This window comes from Lathyrus oleraceus, chromosome 5 (assembly GCF_024323335.1).
Source record: "Lathyrus oleraceus cultivar Zhongwan6 chromosome 5, CAAS_Psat_ZW6_1.0, whole genome shotgun sequence".
NCBI lineage: Eukaryota > Viridiplantae > Streptophyta > Magnoliopsida > Fabales > Fabaceae > Lathyrus > Lathyrus oleraceus.
In genome coordinates this window covers 131074727-131097887 of record NC_066583.1, presented here as the reverse complement: position 1 = coordinate 131097887, position 23161 = coordinate 131074727, and the positions used below count along the sequence as shown (strand labels likewise).

The window sequence follows — 23161 nt, the reverse complement described above, 5'->3', positions numbered from 1 at the left end:
GGAAAATTATTTAATTAACTGAGGTATGAGACCGACGAAGCCTATTTGAACACTTAAGATCTTTGAGGCCGAGTTGGCACAATAATTGAGCATGGTAGGGTTAACAGATCAGATAGTCAGGCTATCATTCACCAATTGGAATCTGACTAGGACATTAGATCTACTAATGGAAATCCAATTAAGATATCTGAGTAAGCCAGAAGGAGCCGACCTCCCATTAAGTCGAGAATAGTCCAAATAGTACAAATCAGATCCAATGAGAAGGCCATGATATCATTTGAAGGGTCATAAGAAAGAGTTACAGGGTAATACATTATGAAAGGGATTTATAATTAGTGAAGATGAAGACGTTACATGGAAATTATAAGGGCGACATACATTATTGATAGATGAATATATGAAGGATAGAGAGAGTCAGGAAAATGGGGGAGAGATAAAGATGGAGACCTATAAATAAGAGAACATTTGGAGGGAAAAAGGACAAGCGAAAACGAGACAAACACACATAACTGACACCCTAGTCATTCACTTTAGGCTTTCCTTTACTTAGAACAAGGAAGTCAACCTTTTAGTGTTTTTTAATAAGAACATTTGGCGCCCATCATGGGTCCTCGGTAAAACTTGCCCAGGCCGCACAAAACCATCATCAAAATCGTTAATAAGTTAATAGGACGATGTCGGGATCATCTCCCAGTCAAAGCGACCCACTTTCGCCACCACATATAACTCAATTGTTCACCATGGTAGAAGCACTTCGTCAACAAAATGACGCCTTGCAAGACAGTGCACAAGTGTTGCAAACTCAAAGTCTTCAGAACAGGAATACATAGGAGAAGCATCTGGACTCTCAGGCTTTATCTGAAGCTATCTGGGATGATAAAGTCTCGGAGAACTTCAAGCCACCATCGCTAGTGTCTTTCAATGGTAAAACTGATCCACATGAGCATATTATTGCCATTAATAATCAGATTTCCATAATAGGGACTTCTGACTCACTCAAATGTAAGCTCATGATTGAGGCCTTTAAGAAGGGCGCCATGAGGTGGTATATGAGTGTACCCAATTTCTCGATAATCAAATACCAAGAGTTAGCCAAGAAAATGGTACAACACTTTTTGGTAAGTAAGCATAGGAAAGTGTCGACTACCAGTCTATTTAATGTCCGAAAAGGGCACGTGGAGTCTCTACAAGAATATGTGGAAAGATTCAATGAAGGAACAATTAAGGCAACTCATCCGAACTAAGAAATGTTTGTCGGAGCATTTCAGCACGACCTCAAAGTCGGGTAGTTCAACGAATCTTTAGCACAAAAGCTGGCGTCTAACATGGATGAGGTTATCACCCGAGCGAGTGGAATGTTACATCAAAAGAGAGGATAATAACATGGAAAAAATATCCCGAGATTCAAAAGAAAAAGTACGGACCAAGGAAGAAGGAGCTGGGCATAAGAAAGAATACTTTAAGCCGAGACCTAGAGATCGGCCAATGGCAAGACCATCCCGGAGGCCGTTTGAAAACTAGTAGGAGTACACGCCACTAAACGCTAGACGTGAATATATATTAAAATAAGTTTATCACCTCAAGCTGCTTCCCATACTGTTACGCCCCAAAAAGGGTACATACTGTGATGGGAAATGACAAAAATGCATGGTGTGCATACCATAGACTTCAAGGACACCACACAGAAAATTATCATTAGTTGAAGAAATAAATTGAGATCTTAATCCAGAGAGGTCGTCTATTATCATATGTTAAAGATGTGGGAGGTCAGTCCGGAAAGATAATTCCTCCCCGAGAGAACCCAAGTTCGAAAATTCTTGCACATAAGAAAGGAAAAAATGCAGAAGAAGTTCGCGAAGCCAGGATAACCTCTCATACACTAAATACGATAGCAGGGGGATTCACTGGAGAAGGAGAGACTAGTTTGGATAGGAAAAGGTATGCTCGATCAGTGGTGCATAACAGATGTCGCCTTTAGAGGGGAAAAATGATTCAATTGTGATAAGTTTCTCTAGAAAAGACTCAGAATAAGGGTTGGCTCACGAAAATGATCCCATGGGGATTAAAGTGAAGATCCATGACTGAAGCCCAAGTGAAATTGAATCCTCTAGCATAATCGGCTTCGGCAGGGTAACGTTTAATAAAACCTCTGGCCTAACTGAAGCCCAAGCGAAATTGAAGCATCTAGGATAATCGGCTTTGATCGAGTAACGTTTAATAAAACCTCTTGCCTAACTGAAGCCCAAGAGAAATTAAAGCCTCTGGCATAATCGGGTTCAGTCGAGTAATGTTTAATAAAACCTCTGGCCTAACTGAAGCCAAAGTGAAATTGAAGCCTTTGGCATAATTGGCTTCAGTCGGGTAACGTTTAATAAAACCTCTGGCCTAAGTGAAGCCCAAGCAAAATTGAAGCCTATGGAATAATTGGCTTCATCCAGGTAACGTTTAATAAAACATTTGGCCTAACTGAAGTCTAAGAGAAATTGAAGCCTCTTGCATGATCGACTTCAGCTGGGTAACGTTTAATAAAACCTCTAGCATAATTGAAGCCTCTAGTGAAATCGGCTTCGGCCGGGTAATGTTTAATAAAACCCCTAGCCTAACTGAATCCCAAGCGAAATTGAAGGCTCTAGCATAATCGGCTTCGACCGAGTAATGTTTAATAAAACCTCTGGCCTAACTGAAGCCCAAGCGAAATTGAAGCCTCTGACATAATCGGTTTCTCCCGGGTAAAATTTAATAAAACCTCTGGCCTAACTGAAGCCCAAGTAAAATTAAAGCCTCTAGCATAATCAGATTCATGGGCTATACAAAGTCGAAATCTATGACTTAAAGCCGCATGGTTAACTTATCAAATACCAAACATTCGACGTGGTCTTTTCAGAACTAGCCAGTCTACATCTAAGAACTGATAAAATTCTTTAAAAACATAAAGGCCCGACTCAATGGGGATTCAAACTCACGTGGTACGAGTTTTTTAGCCAAAAACAAGTTGATTTGTTTGAAGCTGGATAATTTATCTGGGATTCGGGCTAACAAATACATGGCCATCTATAAGACAAAACACTCGTAGGCCATCACTGTTTTAATATAGATAGGTGTAGAGGTAGTAAAGGTAGAATGAAGATTAGCTAAGCCTCACTGAGGTTCTCTAAATCCTTCATATCTAGAACCCACAAAGTTCTGAAACATCAACAAGAACCCACCGAGGTTCCTCCATTTCTCTAACCAACTTCATTATAGACTATTCACTATTTTCAGTGACCGAAATTTTATTGTCGTTCTCGGACGGTCTCGTATCATAAGCCCAACAGGGTCCTCTAGAATCCTAGAAATCATAAGTCATCGCAGGGAGAAAACTTTGGTCATGCTCGACAAGGTTAGAGACCGTTAGTCTAAATTTTACAAGTAATTCATAACATACACGCAAGCCCCTTTTAAATCTCCTACTAGTTTTTAAAAATAGAAATACATAAATTAGCCCCTAAAAAGCTTTAGAAAAAGTCATGCATTCATAAAACTTTTTAAACACTCAGAACATCTGTAAAAAGCATCTCAAAAAAACAATTGTAAAGATAAGGGAAATCAGTAAACATTGAACAAAATATGAGACGTCATGGTATATGTCATAACAGAATACAGATACAAAACGAAAATGAAAAATCAATATTCACAAAAACATTACAAAATGAACGAAAGAAATTACTCTTCGTCTTTATCCTCACCCCCAACTTCGGGTTTACTAGCAATAGTATGGTCTTCCAGGATCGGATCGTCAGTGGGGGAGGACTCGGCTTCTTCCATATCCATAAGGTGACCATTTTCCATAACTTTGAAGAAGTCCATATCAGTCAAGTCAAGATCAGGATAGAGATACAAGGCTTGATCATTTTCCCTATCAAAGGCAATATCACCTGCGTCAAGGACGTCAATTTGAGCTTTTTGCAGAGAGCTTTGCAATTGGACGTTTGAATCTTGAAGTGATTTCATTTTCTCCGAGTGCTTGCTGAAAGTGGATTTCAACTCCTGATTCGCAGCCTTCAATTTCTCCCTCCTAGTTTTCTCCTTCAATAAATGCTTCTCCAGGTCGGGTAATCTAACCGCTTGCACTTTCTGTTGATCCTTCAGTTGATTCATTTCTTGGTTCAATTTTATCTCGTTATGTTCGGAGTTATCCCCGACTTCAAATAGCCTGCGGGTTAAGACATCATATCTCATCAGATAAAAACTGATGTTTTTGGTCAATTTCTGCCTCCCCATGGTATTTACCTTGCTTACGTCTTTCGTGGCATTCAAATGATCATAAAGGAACTTTAATCCGTCAAAACTATTGCTCTATAACTTGAATTCATTGGATGATATGGTTTGGCCAATCCCACCGGTCTCACACATCAAAGATAAAATTTCCAATCAGCCTTGCAGACTTCGTCACTCATTGGAGTTTTCATCTTCTTTGGAGAACTCAAACAAAAATGCTTCGGTGGTGAAAGAGTCGAAAGTTGCGATTCCGAGACATTGGGAATTTCCTTGTTTTAGACTACCTTGATTTTCTTCAGTAGTCGAGTTTCTAAACCAGATAAGTCCGATTTAGCAACATTTTGGCCGGCTACTCTCCTTGTCGCCCGGGCTTCCAACATCAGTTTCTTCTGTTCCTTCACAGATATGTGAGCCATTTTTCCTAAAGGTAAAATGAGAAAAAGTTAGGGGAATGCAGGATGGTATCTCAAGTAGTATGCAAAGCAAATAAATAACCATTACCCAAGAAAGAAAGAATTTGCTCTTCGGGTAGAGACAATAGATCCCAAACCTTCATCATACAGAAGGATAAATGGCCAAAGATCTAACCTCATGATCGTTTAATTTGTCAAAATCGAATCCGGATACCGAAAGAGGATTCTCGGTCTAATAAATAGGAAAATGATAAGACCCATCTAGTGCATATATTACTTGAGGACATATCGGTCCACCCCTAATTCGTAGAAATTGGTCTTTGAAACCTTTATAGTTAGTGGTGTAAGCTTGGAGAAAACTCTTACTGGGAAAGCCACTAATGATCACCCATCCACCCTTCTCGACACCTTTGATTTCAAAAAAAAAAGAAAAATAAGCCTACGGTGGGCTCTATATCTATGGCCTCGCAGACTATTTTGAAAGCCTTGATAAACCCCCAACTATTAGGACGAAGTTGAGAAGGGGCGACATTTAGAGTTTTTAGTAGATCGAATTCAAAATCGGTAAAGGGAAGATGGATATTAAAACCTTCCAATACCACGACATAAAAATGAAAATATTCATCTTTAACTCCCTTAGGACGAGCTATGCAAACACACTCCCCTGGAATACAGGGTTCCAAAATAACATCGTCTTCATTCCCAGTAGAAGATACATTCTTCAAAGACCGCAGTTTATCTATCTCCATCTCATTTATGGAGTTGTGATCGTAACTCACTACTTCTTGATCAAATGATTCAACAATCTCCATTAGCACCTCTACGGATGAACCTGATGAAGAAGAGTCGGAATCAGAATCGCCAAAAGAGGTAGAAATATTTCCGTAAGCCTCATTTACAATACGATCAAAGTCAGCCTGGGTTAGAGTATCTCTATATCCTCTCACATAAAAATCCAAAAGATTTTTTTTTCGCGGGCACTCAAGGTTCTTAATGTTTTTGTATTCTCGTCACGTGCATCAATAATAGTCATCGAATAAAAGAATGCGGAAGCGAAAAGAGAGTATATTTGGTCTTGAAGAACGAACAAGAGTTCTGAAAGTTGCTTTGAAGAGAGAAAGACTTTTTTCAGCGAATGATAAACCAAAAGACAAAAAGATGATTTTAATTAGGAAGAAATCTTCTTAAAAGGATTTAAACAGTATGGAACACTTCGCATTATTGTGAGGGAGAAAATTCCCATAAAAACCATCATTACTAAGGAAGGAGAAAATATGATGAAGATACGTTTTCATGATTAAAGACACGCCACCACAAACAAGCATCACAACATAAGTGGATCAGAGAGAACTTAAAAAGAAATTTTCGGACTTCTTTTGTATGAGCACTTCAACCTTTTAGATCTCATGCTCAGGGGGTTTATGTACATCCCAGAAAATTAATTGACCAACCGAGGTATAAGACCGACGAAGCCTATTTGAACACTTGAGTTCTTTGAGCTTGAGTTGCCACGATAACCAAGCATGGTAGGGTTAACAGATCAGATAGTCGTTCTATCATTCACTAATTGGAATCTGGATAGGATATTAGATCTACTAATCAAAGTCCGATTAAGATTTCTGAGAAAGCCAGAAGGCGGGCCCTATATTTTGTGGGGACGTCGTTTGGACGATATCGCTCTAGACGGGGATCCAAAAATCACCCTTATTTATAACCCTGACAAATATAATACTACACCCTCCTAAAACCATGTTAATCGAGTATTTTGGCATTGAATATTACACTAAACCTAAGATAATGAGAAAATATTAATGTAGAATGCATTTTTTCTTTCACCCGTTTATCCTCGACAAGTTCAAACTTTTTAACTTTCAAATCTAAAGCACGAGTCTCTTTTTATCCATTTTAAAAATCTTAAATATCATTTAACTTTCATATCAACTACATCTCAAATAACATAAGCAAGTGACTGTGATGGATAAATTATATAAAAGTTTTTACAATCGCAATACATAACAAATACATTCTTTTAATATGAGTTGATTTAATTTTATATTATAGTAACATTAAATTATTTATATTTAAATATCCACCATCCTCTTATTATCCTCAAACACTCTGTCCCCACCTTCACTATAGTAATTTCTTCTCCCTCTCCATTCTATTGAACCAAACACATTCTTAATAAAATAAGAAATACTAATCAAATCTCTTCTATGCAAAGGCAAATCCATTGGGACATCTTCAAAATTTAAAAAGTAATAAAAACATGGAGCCAAACCATTCTAGATAGTTGAACAACAATTCCCTTACTATAAAAAAAGTCAATGCCTCATTTTTCTAATTTTTCTCTTGCCCTTTAGTAACAAAACAAAAAAGAAGCAAATCATAAACAATCACAAAAAGAGTACAAAGGAGTAATTAGCGGGGTACTATATATCACTAATATTTAGGATTAGCATTAGAAACAGAGTTCTAATTATTTTTCTTTGCTTGCAATAGCAGCAAATGAAACCTACCTAAAATAACCCTCATGAACACTTTCCCTCTCAAATTTCATTTCAATTCCAATTATGCCCTTCCCTACCTCCTCCTTCTTTCCACCACCCTCTTTCCACCGCCGGCCACCGCACAGATTCCGAAATACCTCCCACCGCCACCGGCAGGCAAAATATCCGCGCTCAAATTCGACAAATCCATGGCCATCGTGCTAGTTATCTTAGTCGTCGTGTTTTTCATCCTCGGTTTCCTCTCCGTCTACACTCGCCAGTGCGCAGAACAGAGGATGAGAGGAAGATTCGACCTATCGGTTCCGATCGTCGGTAGCCACCGGAGACACCGTGGACTTGACTCCGAAATCATCGCAACTTTTCCTACCTTCGTTTACTCCGCCGTGAAAGGACACAAAATCGGAAGAGCTGCGCTAGAATGCGCCGTGTGTTTAAACGAATTCCAAGACGACGAAACGCTGCGTTTGATTCCTAATTGTAGCCACGTGTTTCATCCTGAATGCATCGATGCTTGGCTTGTTAATCACTCCACTTGCCCCGTGTGTCGGGCGAATTTAATTCCAAAACCCGGTGACACTTCTTTCGTTTCGGTTCTAATTCCGGATCCGGATATATCCGATTCAGATGACCCGACCCGAATTAATATTGATTCGGAAAACAACAACCTTTCATCTCGTTCTCCTTCTCCTAAGGTGAATTTCAATTATTCAGTTACAGTTACACCGAACCGGATCCGACCGGTTCGGTCAAGTTCGACCGGTTTTAAAATTGGAAGTTGGTTTTCACGGTCACATTCCACGGGTCATTCTCTGGTTCAAGAAGGGGAGAATCACGAGCGGTTCACGTTGAGATTACCGGAGGAGGTGAGGAGCCGGTTGGTGGGTTCGACTCCCAGCCACGTGGTGAGTTGTGGTGTTACTTTTACACGAGAAGGTAGTGGGAGGAGGGGTTTCAGAACGAGGAGTGTGGGAAGTAGTGCTCCTGGGAGGAATAATGAGTGGTTCAACCGGCCGGACCGGAGGGGATTTTCTTGGACGCCACCGTTTATGGGTCGAACCGGTTCAAGTTGGTTGAAGAATAAGTCACCGGGGAAACTGGATGATGTGGGAGAACGGTCTTCTGAACGGTTGTTTGCAGGTAATCAGGTTTAGTGGAATAGATTTTATTTGATAAAAATGAAAATAGTTTTTTTTTATTTACCTTTTATTGTTTTTATTTATCGTTAAAAGTTGGAAATACACATGAATCTGGTGAAGAAAGGTTTGGTGTTCATAGAAATAGGATGCGTTTATTTATTTAATTTAAATTTACTTTCAGAATTCGAAGATTGTTTATGAAGTGGATAGAATTTTTTCTTGAATGTGGTGTTACAATTTTAAAAAAATTAATTTAATGACGTTATTATCATTTGTTGTATTTGTTGGATTCATTTTTTTATCAGTTTTGTCGCTTTGATTTAAACATACTATTGTGTAATGGTTACCAAAAATAAAAGTTGAAAAGGATAATATAAATTATTTCGGGATGTAGGGTAGAAAGTCAGTAAACCCTCTTTAATAAGTTACTTGTATCGTTTTTGTGGGTCTAACATTTTGTTCTGGAACACGTAAGTTGGTTTAATTAAGTGTGTTCGGTCCTAAGTCTCATTCCAAGGAAAGGGACCTAATAATAAGAATTTTATTAGAAAGTGCTAGTAATTGAAATTTTACATGGCTGTTTGTTTGACTAAGTTATATTATTCAATTCGATTTTAATCAAAACTTCTTAACAAGATAATTCTAATCATAACAATCAAACCTTATCCATGTGAATTTGTTTAAAGAAAATTTTAGTGAAAAAATTACAAATGCCTATTATTTTTGCCGAAGCATAATTTTTTATGGAATTGTGTTCGTCGACCGTTGGAGAAAGAAAGGGAGGAGTATGCAACGATGGAACAGAAAGTCAAGGCAGCATACATTACATACATTTAGAGGCAATTGGAGAGGGAATAGACCGGGGGATTGGAGGGTTGTTGGGAGTGTTCCATGGGGAGCGGTTAGAGGTCGTTAAATAATATCAAGCCGGCCAGCCAGTTTATAAAACTATAAGTTCACCAACTGTCATCCAATCTTAATATTAGATTCATGGAGAATACCTATGAGAAAAGATACTTTTACATCACTTTGATTAGTTTTATTTTTTAATAATTTATTTTGCTTTATTTTGTGCGAAGACAATTTTGGTTTGATGATATATGAAATGTATAAAAAAATGGTGTCAAATTAACAAAGTTCAATACCTATTTCAAAAATAAACTTCAATACCAAAATATACTAACTCTCCAGTTTATTTTACATATTAGTGATAAAAGATACTAACAAAAATGATTTAAGAATGTCATTTATTCCACACTGAAATCAAACTTTCAATTTTGAAATACAATACGGTTGAGATATTTGATAAAACTCTCGGTTTCTTTTCACATTGAACCTTTTTCTTTTCGTAATAGAAAATATTGAATTCAGCAACAGACAGTAATAAAATACAAATGTTGTATATTAGTGACTTGAAGTGTTACAGTAATAACATAATTCTACAATGGAGATTTTTTTTTAAAGATGAAGTCCAAAATTATTATTTATTAGAAAAAATAAAAATTAACATAATGGTTCTTGTGTATAGTAAAAAGCAATTGTTTTAGAAAATGGTTAATAGCAATTCGGTATGGTTCAAAATTAAGAAGGGATATACCAAATTTATTGTTTGATTCAATTCAGTTCTGAACAAATCAAATTGGTTCAGTTTGATTTTTGTAATCGTTTGTTATAGTTCGATTCGATACGGCTCGATTACTTAACTAATTCATATCATGGAGAATCTTATCTATATGGACAAGACTTAACTAGGAACCACATTCAATCCAATAACTTTAGGACCTTTTGATATTTGAGTTTTTTTTCGAATCAATATAAAATTTGTATTAATTCAAAAAATCAAAAGTACACGGCAATAGTTAATATATCTCACTTTTCAAATTAAAAAGAGACATGATATTTGTACCTTACAAACATGGGACTTTAGAATCAATTTATTTCCGTTTTTTTTAAAAATAAATTCTATAGTGTTATTAGTTTTTCTAAATATAATTACATAAATTTTTCTAATAAAAATTGATTAAATAACTATTTGAAAAATATCATTTTAAGTATTATTTTTTTAATATTAGAATTTCAATAAAATTACAAAAAATTTAAACTATTTCAAATAACTTTTTGTAATTATATTTTTTAAAATTGTGATTTTAACTATTTTAATCTTTAATAATATATATCTATATTATAGAATTTCAATTTATAAAAAAAATATTTAAAAAACTTCTAATTTTTAAAAACTGTTTTAAAAAATATTATTTTTAAAAATAAAAGAAAAATACTATTTTTTTTTTATAAGTAAATCAACGGAGCCGTTAAACTTTCTATGATTTCTATCGTCTTGATTTCATATATGCTATACAAACAAACTACTATCTTCCATCAATCAATCACAAGTATTTGAAACACTTGGATCAAATGTCAACAAGGTTACAACTATTGGCTGAAAAATAATTGTGACTAGGTCATCATGAATTAACAATATTTTTGTTAATTTGTTTAATTGAAATAATTTTTAAAAGTTGGCCAAAATTGTTCCATATTTCCTGAAAATCAAACATAAGAGCATTTTATATACAACACTTATACACCTTAATGTAACGAGACACATTTTTTAAATGATACAATTGTGAAGATTTTCACACTCAAAGCAAACAATACTTTGTAGCTACAATGACGCAGATTTGAGGTCGACTAGAACAATCGTGCCGCTTTTGAGAACTTAAAGTTTGCACCGTATCCCTTAGCCTCGATTGGGAGACAACTATTTTCGGATTGGTCAAAATAGTCTCACATTATTTTGGAATTAAGGGTAAGAGTAGTTTATATATAACACTCGTACACCTTAACCCAACAAGACAAATTTTCTAAAGAACAAAGTCGTGAGGGTTCTCATACCCAAAGTAGACTTGAATGAAGAAGCGACCATTTTTATTAGATTGAATTAAAGGTTGCTTGGATAGAGGTATCAATAGGAGTAGGTAAAAAAAAATTAGCAAAGAAATCTTAAGTCCTGTAGAAGATCGAAAAAATATTTCCTTCGGGATATGGTGGTTCCTGATTTGGAATGTGTCAATTCTAATCCAATAAAATATTTCAGTTGGCCTATATCTTTAATTTTGAAAGCATTGTCAAGGATTGTCTTTATTCTAGTGAACATAAAACGAGAAATACCTACAAGTATTACATGACCCATATATACTAGTAAAGTAGTAAAATCATTGTCTTTATGAAGAGTAAACAAAGAATAGTAGTCATACGTTGATTGATGATACCCCTTATCGAGTAGTAAAACTCTCAATTTTCATAACATTTTCTACTAGCCTATTTGAGGCCATACAAACTCTCTTTAGAAACTTGCAAACGTGATTAGGTTTGGTACATTGTGTTGGGAGAGTTTTTCATTAGGGAGCATTGAATATTGTAAGACTTCTTCTTTTTAGAGCAACACCTTTATGTGAGACACACCACATATTCACCCAAAACCTTAAGGTGATGAGTGTGTGAGTTCTCCCACTTATAAATGCTCAAGTCTCCATATTTATAACCAATATGGGACTCTAACTCACACTTGATTATTATTCTTAACACTACATCTCAAGTGTGAGTCCACAATACTCCCTCTCAAGTGGAAACTCTTTTCTCCACATACACTTATACCATCGTTGACACCTCTTCCTGGGCATTTCGATACACCTCTTTCTGGGCATTTAGATTTCAATGGGACACCTCTTTCTGGGTATTTAGATTTCAATGGGACACCTCTTTCTGGGCATTTAGATTTCAATATGACACCTCTTTCTGGGCATTTCGATACAAGTAAGTCAGTCCATTTATTCGAACCAAAGGCTCATGATACCATTTGTAACGCCCCATAATGCTTTCAGGATTATCGACTGACCCACAAACCAACATATATCTTTTTAGCATGCTTTGTCCTCACTCACACACTTTCCGGATAACTTCCCAAAAGGTCACCCATACAAATACTACTCCAAGTCAAGCACGCTTAACTGTGGAGTTCTTATTTGTTAGGCTACCGAAAAGAAGATGTATCTTGTTGGTATAAGTAGTACTAATTAAGCCTTATAAGTCTTTCTTCAACCATGCAGTCACATACCTCCACAGCCTCAGGATCCCTCTCATTCTGATGTGAATTTGGTTTTCCCCTAGAAGATGATAGGAGTGTCTCATTGTCATGCCTCGTGCATTGAAAACCACTCCCTCGCCCTCAGGTGCTGATCGGGAAAATAGCAAGTGTACTATTTTTCCTGTTATAGTAATAATGGGGAAAATCCCCGAATGTCGATCTCAAGGACTGCACGTAGTATTGAGTTTAAATTATCATTCAATTAAACAAAAAGTATTAATTTGGGTTTGTTGAGTGTAAAAAGAAAATAATAAAGCAATAAGAAAATAAGGGTTTATGGAGAAAAAGGAACAATGTCAGGGAAGGTGTATGATTTATCCCTGTAATAACTCTGAGTTACTATTGCATCAACAAATATCAATTACTACCAGTTCTCAAGGGTATTTTCTCCCAAGTCCTTGGTGAGAAAACCTTTAATCAATCTACCCTCATTCCTATATCCATAGCCAATGACGGTGAAGTTAAGCTGTATAATATCAAGAATGCTCTGGTTCATACAGGGTATCCCTAGTCCTAGGTGATATCTACTGCAAAGTAACCTGATGAAAACCTTATCACTGGTGGTCCAGCCTAGGTGATAACCATAGATCAATCTTGATTGGTCCGAAAGAGAAAGCAATAAACACATCAAAAGATTACCGTAAATAAAATATTATAAATGCAAATGTAAACTCAAATTCATTATAATTCTAAATCAGGGACACCCCCATAGCATTGGGGGGGTTTAGCTACTCATATTGTTTAAAACCAATGCAAGATAAAAATTACACATTACAAGTAATCGGATGACTTTGATCTTCAATCGCTCCCGCTCATGAATCTCTTCAGCTCTCCAAATGCCTTAATCTCTATAATACTTGATTGCTTCATAATACTGTGGTTTGCTGTACTCCAGGATGCTTTTTCCTTTGGTAGAAGACCTCTTTTTATAGTGAAAGTTCCCAGCAGCAGTTGGACAGGTCCAAAGATGTCTCCACAAAGTCCGAAGAATGAAAAGCCCGAAAAAATTAGAAATATTGGGCTTGGGCTGACACGGCCCGTGTCAGCTGACACGGGTGGCCGTGTCAACCTACTGGCTATCCTGACACGCCCCTGGCATGCCTAACACGGGGTGAAGTTCTGCCTGACACGGCCTGTGTCAGCTGACACGGGTGGCCATGTCAGGCTACTGTTTTCTTCCTCTGTCTCCCTTTCCCTGACACGGCCCGTGTCAGGCCTCCTGTATTGGGATTTTCTGCTCTTTTTCATACCAGACTCTCGCACTGTCGTGTTCTGAGTTCTCCGGTTCTTCTACCTGGATCTGTCTGACAAAAACACAGCTATTCCACGCATAAAATCAAAATAAACAAAATAAAATATAATAAAGATTAAAAATGCGTAAATGACATAACGAAAGTAAAACTACTCGAATTGTACCTTAAATGCATGCACAGTGTGTCAAATGTCTCTATTTTGCGTCAGATCAGTAATGAAAACTTACTATAAATGGTGACTGATCACAACCCCAAACTTAGCTCATTGCTTGTCCCAAGTAATGTTTCGGTATCACTCCCCATAATTCTTTATGCTTTCCACCACTGCTGAGATCATTCACAAACGTCTTCCCCTTTTCCTCCACAAGTCCTACCCATCTTCGTAAGTCATCATTCACACTTCCACTTTAAAGCACTATTTCACCTGTCAGCTTATTTCACATTCTCACCAATTCTCTCGGGGTTAACTGTTTACACTCATAATTCAAAGTATGCAATATCACTCACAAGTTTGAATATTCTCTCTTTTCTCATCACCTACACATAACACACACACTTTTGAGGTCTTTAAGGTTGTAGCTTGGCTTGGGTTAGGGTATAGATTCACAAAAAAAAGGACAACAAGGGGCTTTTGGCTCAGAGTCGATGTTACATCCTGTGTTGGCTTCTTTTATTTCCTCGGTTTTCTTTTCTTATTTCTTGAATTTTTACCGATACCCTTTTCCGTGCTTCTTTCTTTTGAATCATCGTGTATTTGATTTTTATTTTTCTTTCTTTTTCTCGATTCATCACTTTTTCTTTTTCTATTGTTTTTGCATCTTCTAGGGCTTTGAGAGCTTTTGGGGTTTTTTACCCCAAACTTAGCTTTTCAACACAATTGGAATATATTCTCATGACTCTGAGTAGGGTGAGGAAGTGTTTTTGGCCAATGGTTACATTCATGGTGTTTTAAACAAAAAAATGGATATAGGCTCAAATGGGGTTAACGAAGGGTATAATAATGCGGGATGGCTAGAAAGGCTCGGGGTTAATTACAAACAACGTGCCTCAGTGTGTGGATCATGCAGTGACAATCCCAGAGAGTCTACGCAAATTAAGAGTGATAAAGACAAACCTGAATGACGCTCATGATGATTAATGTGTTTGGCCTTTTCTGACTCACTTGGTTTGGTTCAGCTTTGACAGGATCCACAGTGCTTCTTAATTTGGTGCAATTGCTTTCTTACTTCGGAGTGTGTAGGATACTTGTGTCGATTAAGCTGTGTACGTTGCATCCGATCTTTACTTTCAGCAGTGTCACTTTCTGGGGAGATCCTTCACAACAAGTCATGGTGAGTGGTGTGATCTTTCATCCACTCTCACTTGTGATCATTACTTTTCCAACCTGTCAACACAGACTTGACACACACACTTGCAGCATAATGTACATTCAACAGACAAATTCAATACAAAATTAAAAAGTAAAAATAACATAAACAAATTGCAAATGAAAGACATAAAATCTCCCCCACACTTGAACTCAACATTGCCCACAATGTTTGCGAACAAGCGCGGAGGAGGGAACTTACAGAGTCCTACTGAGGAGGCGGTTGCGGGAAATGCAACATCAACTGTCACATCATGTTACTCATGTCATCCAACATCGCTCCCTGACGGGCTTGCTCGATACCTTGCCTTTGCTGTTCAGCCCTCAAGTCACCTATTTCGGTTTGTATCCAACCCTATTGGTCAGTTGACCAAGATGAGGAACCTTCCGCCTTTTGGGTGGGTTCCTGAGGTTGTGGAACAAACTGCTCAGGCGGTGCTTGAGGATATTATTCTTCTCGTCCTTCTTCCTGGTCATCTACAAATTGGTCACCTGCATAAAAATGGTCAGTATCGTGGCCCTCATCCGCATCGGGATCGGCGCTCACATACAACCAATTCGCACAATCAGTGATAGCTACTCTGTCCGGATCCGGCAGAGCGATGATAAACCGTTTATGAATGGGGACAGAATAATGGGTAGGGGCAACCGCAATCATACCTTGGGCAATCAGAGCAGACATGTCAATTTTAGTGTTACCTGCGATTGGCGTGTCCTCGAGTAAAACAACCTGATACCCAAAATGCAATGCAATCTGGGTGATCATACCTCCCATGGAAATACCATCGGAGTTTGCTCGGCCGACTCTCCCCAGGTAGTCTGCTGCAAAGGCAGCTACATTGATGGTCTTGTTCTGAGCCATCGAGTACATGAAAAATAGCTCTCTCTGAGTAGCTACTCCGGTGCTGTCGCCTCTACCAAACAATGTGTAGGCTAGACCTTTTTGGGCGTACCTGAAACAGGGATTCTGGATGCCAGATGCTTTTTCACCTTTGGAGGAGTAATCCATCCTTCCAGTTATGGCGATCCAGAAATCCTTAGGAGAAAACCCGTCTGGGACCGCTCCGGGTCCGTTTAGCGGGAGGCGGGGTATAGCAGCTAACTCCTCAATAGACAGTTCATGGTAATTGTTAAACAACCGGAAGCATAGAGTACCGAAATAATACCTGGTTGTGTTAACCCACCGTTTTTCGAGCTGAAACTCCAAGGTGCTGAGAAGCTCGAGAGTAATGCGCTCGTAGGTCGGCGCCTCCAAACTCATAAACTCAAGCATGCCCAAGACGTGGAACATGTGGTCTACCTCAATTTTCAGCCCTAGATCAGTCAGAGTCTTTTCACACATATACCGGGTCGACGTGAGATTGCGTTTCCGGTGAATTTGGTAACGTCTCTTTTGCTCCGGGTTGTCAAACACAATATTGTGGGGATTAGGATTCCGGCTCGGGCGCTTCCGGGACTTTGCCATCTCTGCACGTTGTTGCTTTCCAGTCAGGATTCTGTTCGAGGAAATTTTGGACCTGCAAAAATAGTAAAATTCTGAACTTTCGAGTTAGAAAAATCTAAAACCGTGGTTGCGATCGGGACGGCGAGGTGATAAATATTTGTGAAGGGTGTTTGGGATATAGGGGAGTGGAGCTTGGTTGCATGTGAGGTTTTGTGTGGTGAGGTGAGTGAGTGTTAATGGAGTTTGTGAGAGAGTGGGAGAAGAAGATGAAAAGTATGAGAGAGAGTATGGAAAAGTGGTGAAAAATCTGATAATGATGAGGGATTAAGGAAAAAGAGTGGTTAAGAATGGTTTAAGTGGGTGGGGCCCACAAAAATTTAAAAATTTCAAAAAAAATTCAAAAATTTCGCACGCCTGACATGGGTGGCCGTGTCAGGCTACTGTTTTTACCATTTTCCATCCTTCTGTTACAGTGGTCCTGACACGGGCCGTGTCAGGCCACTGTTTTTTCATCCTTAAAATCAGTTTTCTTACAGTGGTCTTGACACGGCTCGTGTCAGCGGACACGGGTGGCCGTGTCAGGCCACTCTTTTTCCAAATATCCTTTCCAAATTTTCATCTTCTGACACGGCCCGTGTCAGGCTGTCCTTTTGGCCGTTTTTAGGTTTCCTTGTCAGGTTAACCGTTGGTTCCGCTGGCTCCTTCCTGTGGGACTCTTGTATACCTATAGACACAAAAAAAAGCTTAGAAATAAAAAGCGTGGGTTTCCTCCCACGAAGCGCTTCGTTTAACGTCGCATGGCTCGACGGTTCTTCGTCTGCTTAGGTGAGACGGACTTTTTCTATAGGACCATTCTCCTGGTCTTGTATGTAAGGTTTCACTCTCTGTCCATTTACCTTGAACGTGTCTCTGTTTGCTGGATTTCTTAGTTCAACGGCTCCATGGGAAAATACCTTTTGTATCTCAAAGGGTCCCGACCATCGGGACCTTATTTTCCCTGGGAAGAGTTTCAATCTTGAGTTGAATAATAATACCAGTTGTCCTTCCTGAAGGTCTTTCTTCTGAATGCGCTTGTCATGCCAGGTTTTGGTTTGTTCTTTGTAGATCTTGGCATTCTCATAAGCTCGATTCCCAAACTCTTCTAGCTCTTGTAATTGGAGGATCCTAGTCTTTCCTGCTTTGGCCAGATCATAGTTGAGGAATTTGGTGGCCCAGAATGCCCTATGCTCCAGTTCTAGTGGCAGGTGACAAGCTTTACCATAGACTAATTGATAAGGGGACATACCTATTGGTGTTTTGAATGCTGTTCGGTATGCCCAGAGTGCGTCATTGAGTTTGATTGACCAATCCTTTCTAGAGGCACTGACAGTTTTTTCTAGGATTTGCTTGATTTGCCGATTGGATACCTCAACCTGTCCACTGGTCTGAGGGTGGTATGGAGTGGCTATTCTATGCTTTACATTGTATTTCCACAGTAGGTTTTCCATCAATTTGTTTAGGAAGTGGGTACCCTCATCACTAATAAGTGCTCTTGGTACCCCGAACCGTGCGAAGATACAATTCTTGAGGAAGTTGATCACCACCTTTGCATCATTCGTGGGTAGTGCAACTGCTTCCACCCATTTTGACACATAGTCCACAACAACTAGAATGTACTGTTTTCCGAAGGACAGTGGGAAGGGTCCCATAAAATCTATCCCCCATACATCGAACAATTCGACCTCTAACATGGCATTCTGAGGCATCTGATTTCTTTTAGATATGTTTCCTGTTCTTTGACAGCGGTCACATTCTTTTACCACTACTTGGGCATCTTTGAACAGTGTGGGCCAGTACAATCCAGATTGGAGGACTTTGGCTGCGGTTCTGTCTCCGCTGAAATGTCCTCCATATTCGGAGTTATGACATGCTTTTAAAATGTCCCTTTGCTCTTCCTCTGGAACACATCTCCTGACTAGACCATCTAATCCCTTTTTGTAAAGGAATGGATCGTCCCATACATAGAACCTGCAATCATGCAAAAACTTTTTTCGTCTGTTAGAGTCAAAGTCATCAGGTATCAGTCCACCTACCACAAAGTTCGCATAATCGGCGAACCATGGGATATGCGTAACGGCTAGAATGCGTTCGTCCGTGAACTCATCTCTGATGGGGTGTGATTCTTCAGTTTCTTGAATTGGAGTCATACGAGACAAGTGATCAGCAACAATGTTTTCACTACCCTTTTTATCTCTGATTTCCAAATCGAATTCTTGTAAGAGGAGGATCCATCGCAGTAGTCTCGACTTGGATTCCTGTTTTGCAAAAAGATATTTCAAAGCAGCATGGTCAGTATAAATAATTACCTTTGATCCCAGCAGATAGGATCTGAATTTGTCAAAGGCGTATACTACCGCCAGGAGTTCTTTTTCTGTGGTAGCATAGTTCATCTGAGCAGGGTTGAGTACATGGCTTGCATAGTTGATCAAATGCAAGAGCTTCTCCTTGCGTTACCCTAGTACCGCCCCCACTGCGTTATCACTTGCATCACACATTATCTCAAAAGGAAGAGACCAATCTGGGGCAATAACTATGGGTGCTGACACCAGCTCTTTTTTTAAGGTCTCGAAGGCTTTCCTGCAGTCTTTATCAAATAAGAACGGGGTATCTTTTACCAGCAGACTAGTCAATGGTTTGGCAATCTTGGAGAAATCTTTTATGAACCTGCGGTAGAACCCGCATGTCCTAAGAAGCTTCAGATGCCTTTTTCATTTACTGGTGGTGGTAAGTTTGCTATTACCTCCACTTTTGCTATATCCACTTCGATACCCTTGTTGGAGATCTTGTGTCCCAATACGATTCCTTCCTGGACCATGATGTGACATATTTCCCAATTCAGGATCAAATTTGTTTGCTAGCATCTTTCTAAAACAAGTGATAGGTTAGTCAAACAGTTATCAAATGAAGAACCGAACACCGAGAAGTCATCCATAAATACTTCCATATGCTTTTCGAGCATGTCAGCAAAAATAGAAGTCATACACCTTTGAAATATGGCCGGTGCGTTGCACAAGCCAAATGGCATTCTTCTATAAGCAAAAATACCATAGGGGCGTTTGAATGCAGTCTTCTCTTGGTCTTTTGGAGCAACTGCAATCTGGTTGTACCCTGAATAACCGTCTAGGAAACAATAGTACTCGTGTCCTGCTAACCTTTCCAGCATTTGATCAATGAATGGTAACGGGAAGTGATCCTTCCTTGTTGCCAAATTTAGCCTTCTGTAATCGATGCACACTCTCCAACCTGTAACAGTGCGGGTTGGAATCAACTCATTCTTTTCATTCTTTCTTACCGATGTGCCCCCTTTTTTGGGTACCACGTGGACTGGACTTACCCAAGAACTATCGGATATAGGGTAGATTAGACCTGCATCCAAGAGTTTTACAACCTCTTTGCGCACCACGTCTTTCATGGTTGGGTTAAGTCTTCGTTGCGGTTGCAGTACGGGTTTGTGGTCATCCTCCATTAAGATCTTGTGCATGCAAATAGTAGGGCTTATACCTTTTAAGTCTTCAATTGCCCATCCGATTGCACCCTTGTATTTTTTTAGCACTTGAATGAGTTCTGCCTCTTGGACGTTCTGTAGACTAGCATTAATGATGGCTGGAAATTTTTCTTCAGTGTCTAGAAATACATACTTCAGATTTGTTGGCAACTGCTTCAGATACTCCTTTTTTGGGTTCTTTAGTGACATCGGATGGTGGTGGCCTTAGATCTTCCCATCGGTGTGGTCTAGATCTAATCCATTCAGATTGTTTTTCCATATGAGCAAGCACCTCAGATTCTTCTTCATCTTTATTACTTTCAAAAATGGACAAGCTTAAGACCCGGTTTAGAGGTGACCGGGGTCTATGCTGGTCATTTTCTTGAGCAATTACTTGGTCGATTATTTCTATAGTGTTGCTTGTGCCGACATCATCTTTGTATTACATGGTATTCCTCACATCTATCTTTAACTCTTCATCATAGACCTTGAGGGTCATAGTTCCTTCCTCAATATCTATCATACATCGTCCTGTTTCCAAAAAGGGTCTTCCCAGTATGAGAGGGATCTCTTCATCCTCCGGCATCTCTAAAATGACGAAGTCGACTGGAAAGACAAACTTGTCAATTTTCACAAGAACATCTTCCACAATACCATAGGGTCGCCGAACTGTGCGATCCGCAAACTGAAGGGTCATTCGAGTGTCTTGAACAGAACCGATGCCTAGCTTCTTATAGATGGATAGTGGCATCAAACTTACACTTGCTCCTAAGTCAATCAAAGCCTTCTTGAATTTTCGATCACCAATAGTGCAAGGAATAGTAACTGATCCCATGTCTTTCTTTTTCACTGGTATTTTCATGCCTTGGAGAACGGCACTGCATGTCTCAGTCAGGATGATCGGTTCAGTATCAGTGGAACGCTTCTTGGAAATTATGTCTTTCATGAACTTGGCATATATTGGCATTTGTTCCAATGCTTCCGAAAAAGGGATATTGATTTCGAGTTTCTTGAACATTTCCAGAAATTTCTTGAAATTCTTCTCATGTTGATTCTTCTTCTTCTGTCGTGGAGGGTAAGGAAGTTTGATTATGGGTTTAGGAACCTTTTCCTTATCCTGGACAGGAGGTGGTATTGCTTCTTCATCTTGGACTTTTGTTTCCTTGATTTCTAAATCCACCTCTATTAATCCATCTTTTTCGATACCATTAACCTCGGTTGACTTTCCACTTCGGGTTGTGACAGCGTTAACAGTGTTATGTTCCCACGGATTTGTTACCGTACCACTAGGTAGGGTTCCAGGGGCTTGAGAGTTGGAAGCTAACTGTTGTGCTATCTGTCCCATCTGAACTTCGAGATTTTTGATGGAGGTTGTGGTGTTTTTCTGATTAGTCCTTGTCTCTTCTTGAAACTGTATACTGTGGGCTGCCAACTTTTTAATGGAAATCTCCCAATCAGCCTTTTTAGGTGCCTGTTGTTGTTGTTGCTGATACTGAGTCTGATATTGCCCTGTATCTTGTTGCAGAACATTCCCTCTCTGATCTTTCCAGGAGAAGTTTGGATGATTCTTCCAACCTGGGTTGTAGGTATTAGAGTAGGGATTATTCTGCTTCAAGAATTTGATCTCTTCAATTTGTTGGGGGTCGCAAAGCAATAGACTGTGTGATGAGGTCCATTACAGATTTCACAAGTACTCGCCTGAGCTGGATGAACCTGTGCTATCTGTTGAGTACCTATATTCATAGCTTTCAACTTTTTGTCTACTTCGGCAGCAACAGTGTCTTCCAGAAGGATTTTATTTGTCTCTAATTTAAGATCAATTACCCCGTCTGGCTGACTGGTACACCTGTCATATAGCTCTAGATGCTCATTAGCAGATATTGCTTCAATAATCCTTTTTATACCAGTGGCTGTTGAGAAATTTGTTGAGCCACCGGTTGCTGTATCAATCAACTGTTTAGTCTTTATTTTTAGCCCATTAACGAACATCTGCATTTGTTCTGTCTGATCCATATTATGAGTGGGACACACAACTAAGATCCTTTTGAATCTTTTGTAAGTGTCTCCCAATGATTCACCATCCTTCTGTTTGAAATTCAGAATTTCATACCTTTTTCTCAGGAATACTGATGTTGGAAAATACTCATTTAAGAATGCAGTTTCCATCTCCTCCCAGGAAGTGATACTACCGGAAGGGAGAGAATAGAACCATTCTTCCACGTCTTCAGCTAAAGTGAACGGGAACATTCTTAATTTTTTTGCTTCATCAGTGTGACCATCAATTTTCAAGGTAGTGCTCATGGTCAGAAATCTCTGCAGGTGTTTGTTAGCATCTTCATTAACCTTCCCGGTGAAAGGTTTTCTTTCCAATTGATTGATCGTGCTAGGATGCAGTTGAAAATTTGTCACATTCACTGGTTCGTTAACTATGGTCAGTCGACCACCCGGTGTGTTTGCACCTCCATAATCACCTAGGAGTCTCTCCGGAGGTGGAGGAGGTGGGATTGGAGGAGGTGGGTTTGGAGGAACTTCAGCCATTGGTTCCTTGACTTCTGGTTGATCCGAGGTACTTTCTTCTGTAGAATCCACTCTTTGTTCTCTGCGTCTTCTATGAAGGGTTCTCTCGATCTCTGCGTCAAAAGGAATTTCAGCTGAGGGTTTTCCTCGCATACACTGGTTAGTAAAATATGAATGACAGAAAAATAATTTTATTGCAGAGCAACCAAATTTTAATTGAAATAAAATTAAACTCTATATTTTTGGCAGTCCCCGGCAACGACGCCAAAAACTTGATCGGGAAAATAGCAAGTGTACTATTTTTCCTGTTATAGTACTAATGGGGAAAATCCCCGAATGTCGATCTCAAGGACTGCACGTAGTATTGAGTTTAAATTATCATTCAATTAAACAAAAAGTATTAATTTGGGTTTGTTGAGTGTAAAAAGAAAATAATAAAGCAATAAGAAAATAAGGGTTTATGGAGAAAAAGGAACAATGCCAAGGAAGGTGTATGATTTATCCCTGTAATAACTCTGAGTTACTATTGCATCAACAAATATCAATTACTACCAGTTCTCAAGGGTATTTTCTCCCAAGTCCTTGGTGAGAAAAC

General features: G+C 38.9%; 1 protein-coding gene across 1 annotated transcript; it reads left to right on the top strand.

Annotated features, from left to right (window-relative positions):
* Nucleotides 1–6840: 6840 nt before the first annotated feature.
* On the top strand, nt 6841–8596 carry LOC127088320 (RING-H2 finger protein ATL11). Its single transcript, XM_051029251.1, has one exon. It carries the CDS (start codon nt 7204–7206, stop codon nt 8329–8331), a length of 1128 nt encoding a protein of 375 aa, XP_050885208.1. The 5' UTR covers nt 6841–7203; the 3' UTR covers nt 8332–8596.
* The last annotated feature ends 14565 nt before the right edge of the window (nt 8597–23161 follow it).

Coding starts and splice junctions, on each gene's coding strand:
- LOC127088320 (XM_051029251.1), top strand. CDS start 7,204: ATGAACACTTTCCCTCTCAAATTTCATTTCAATTCCAATTATGCCCTT.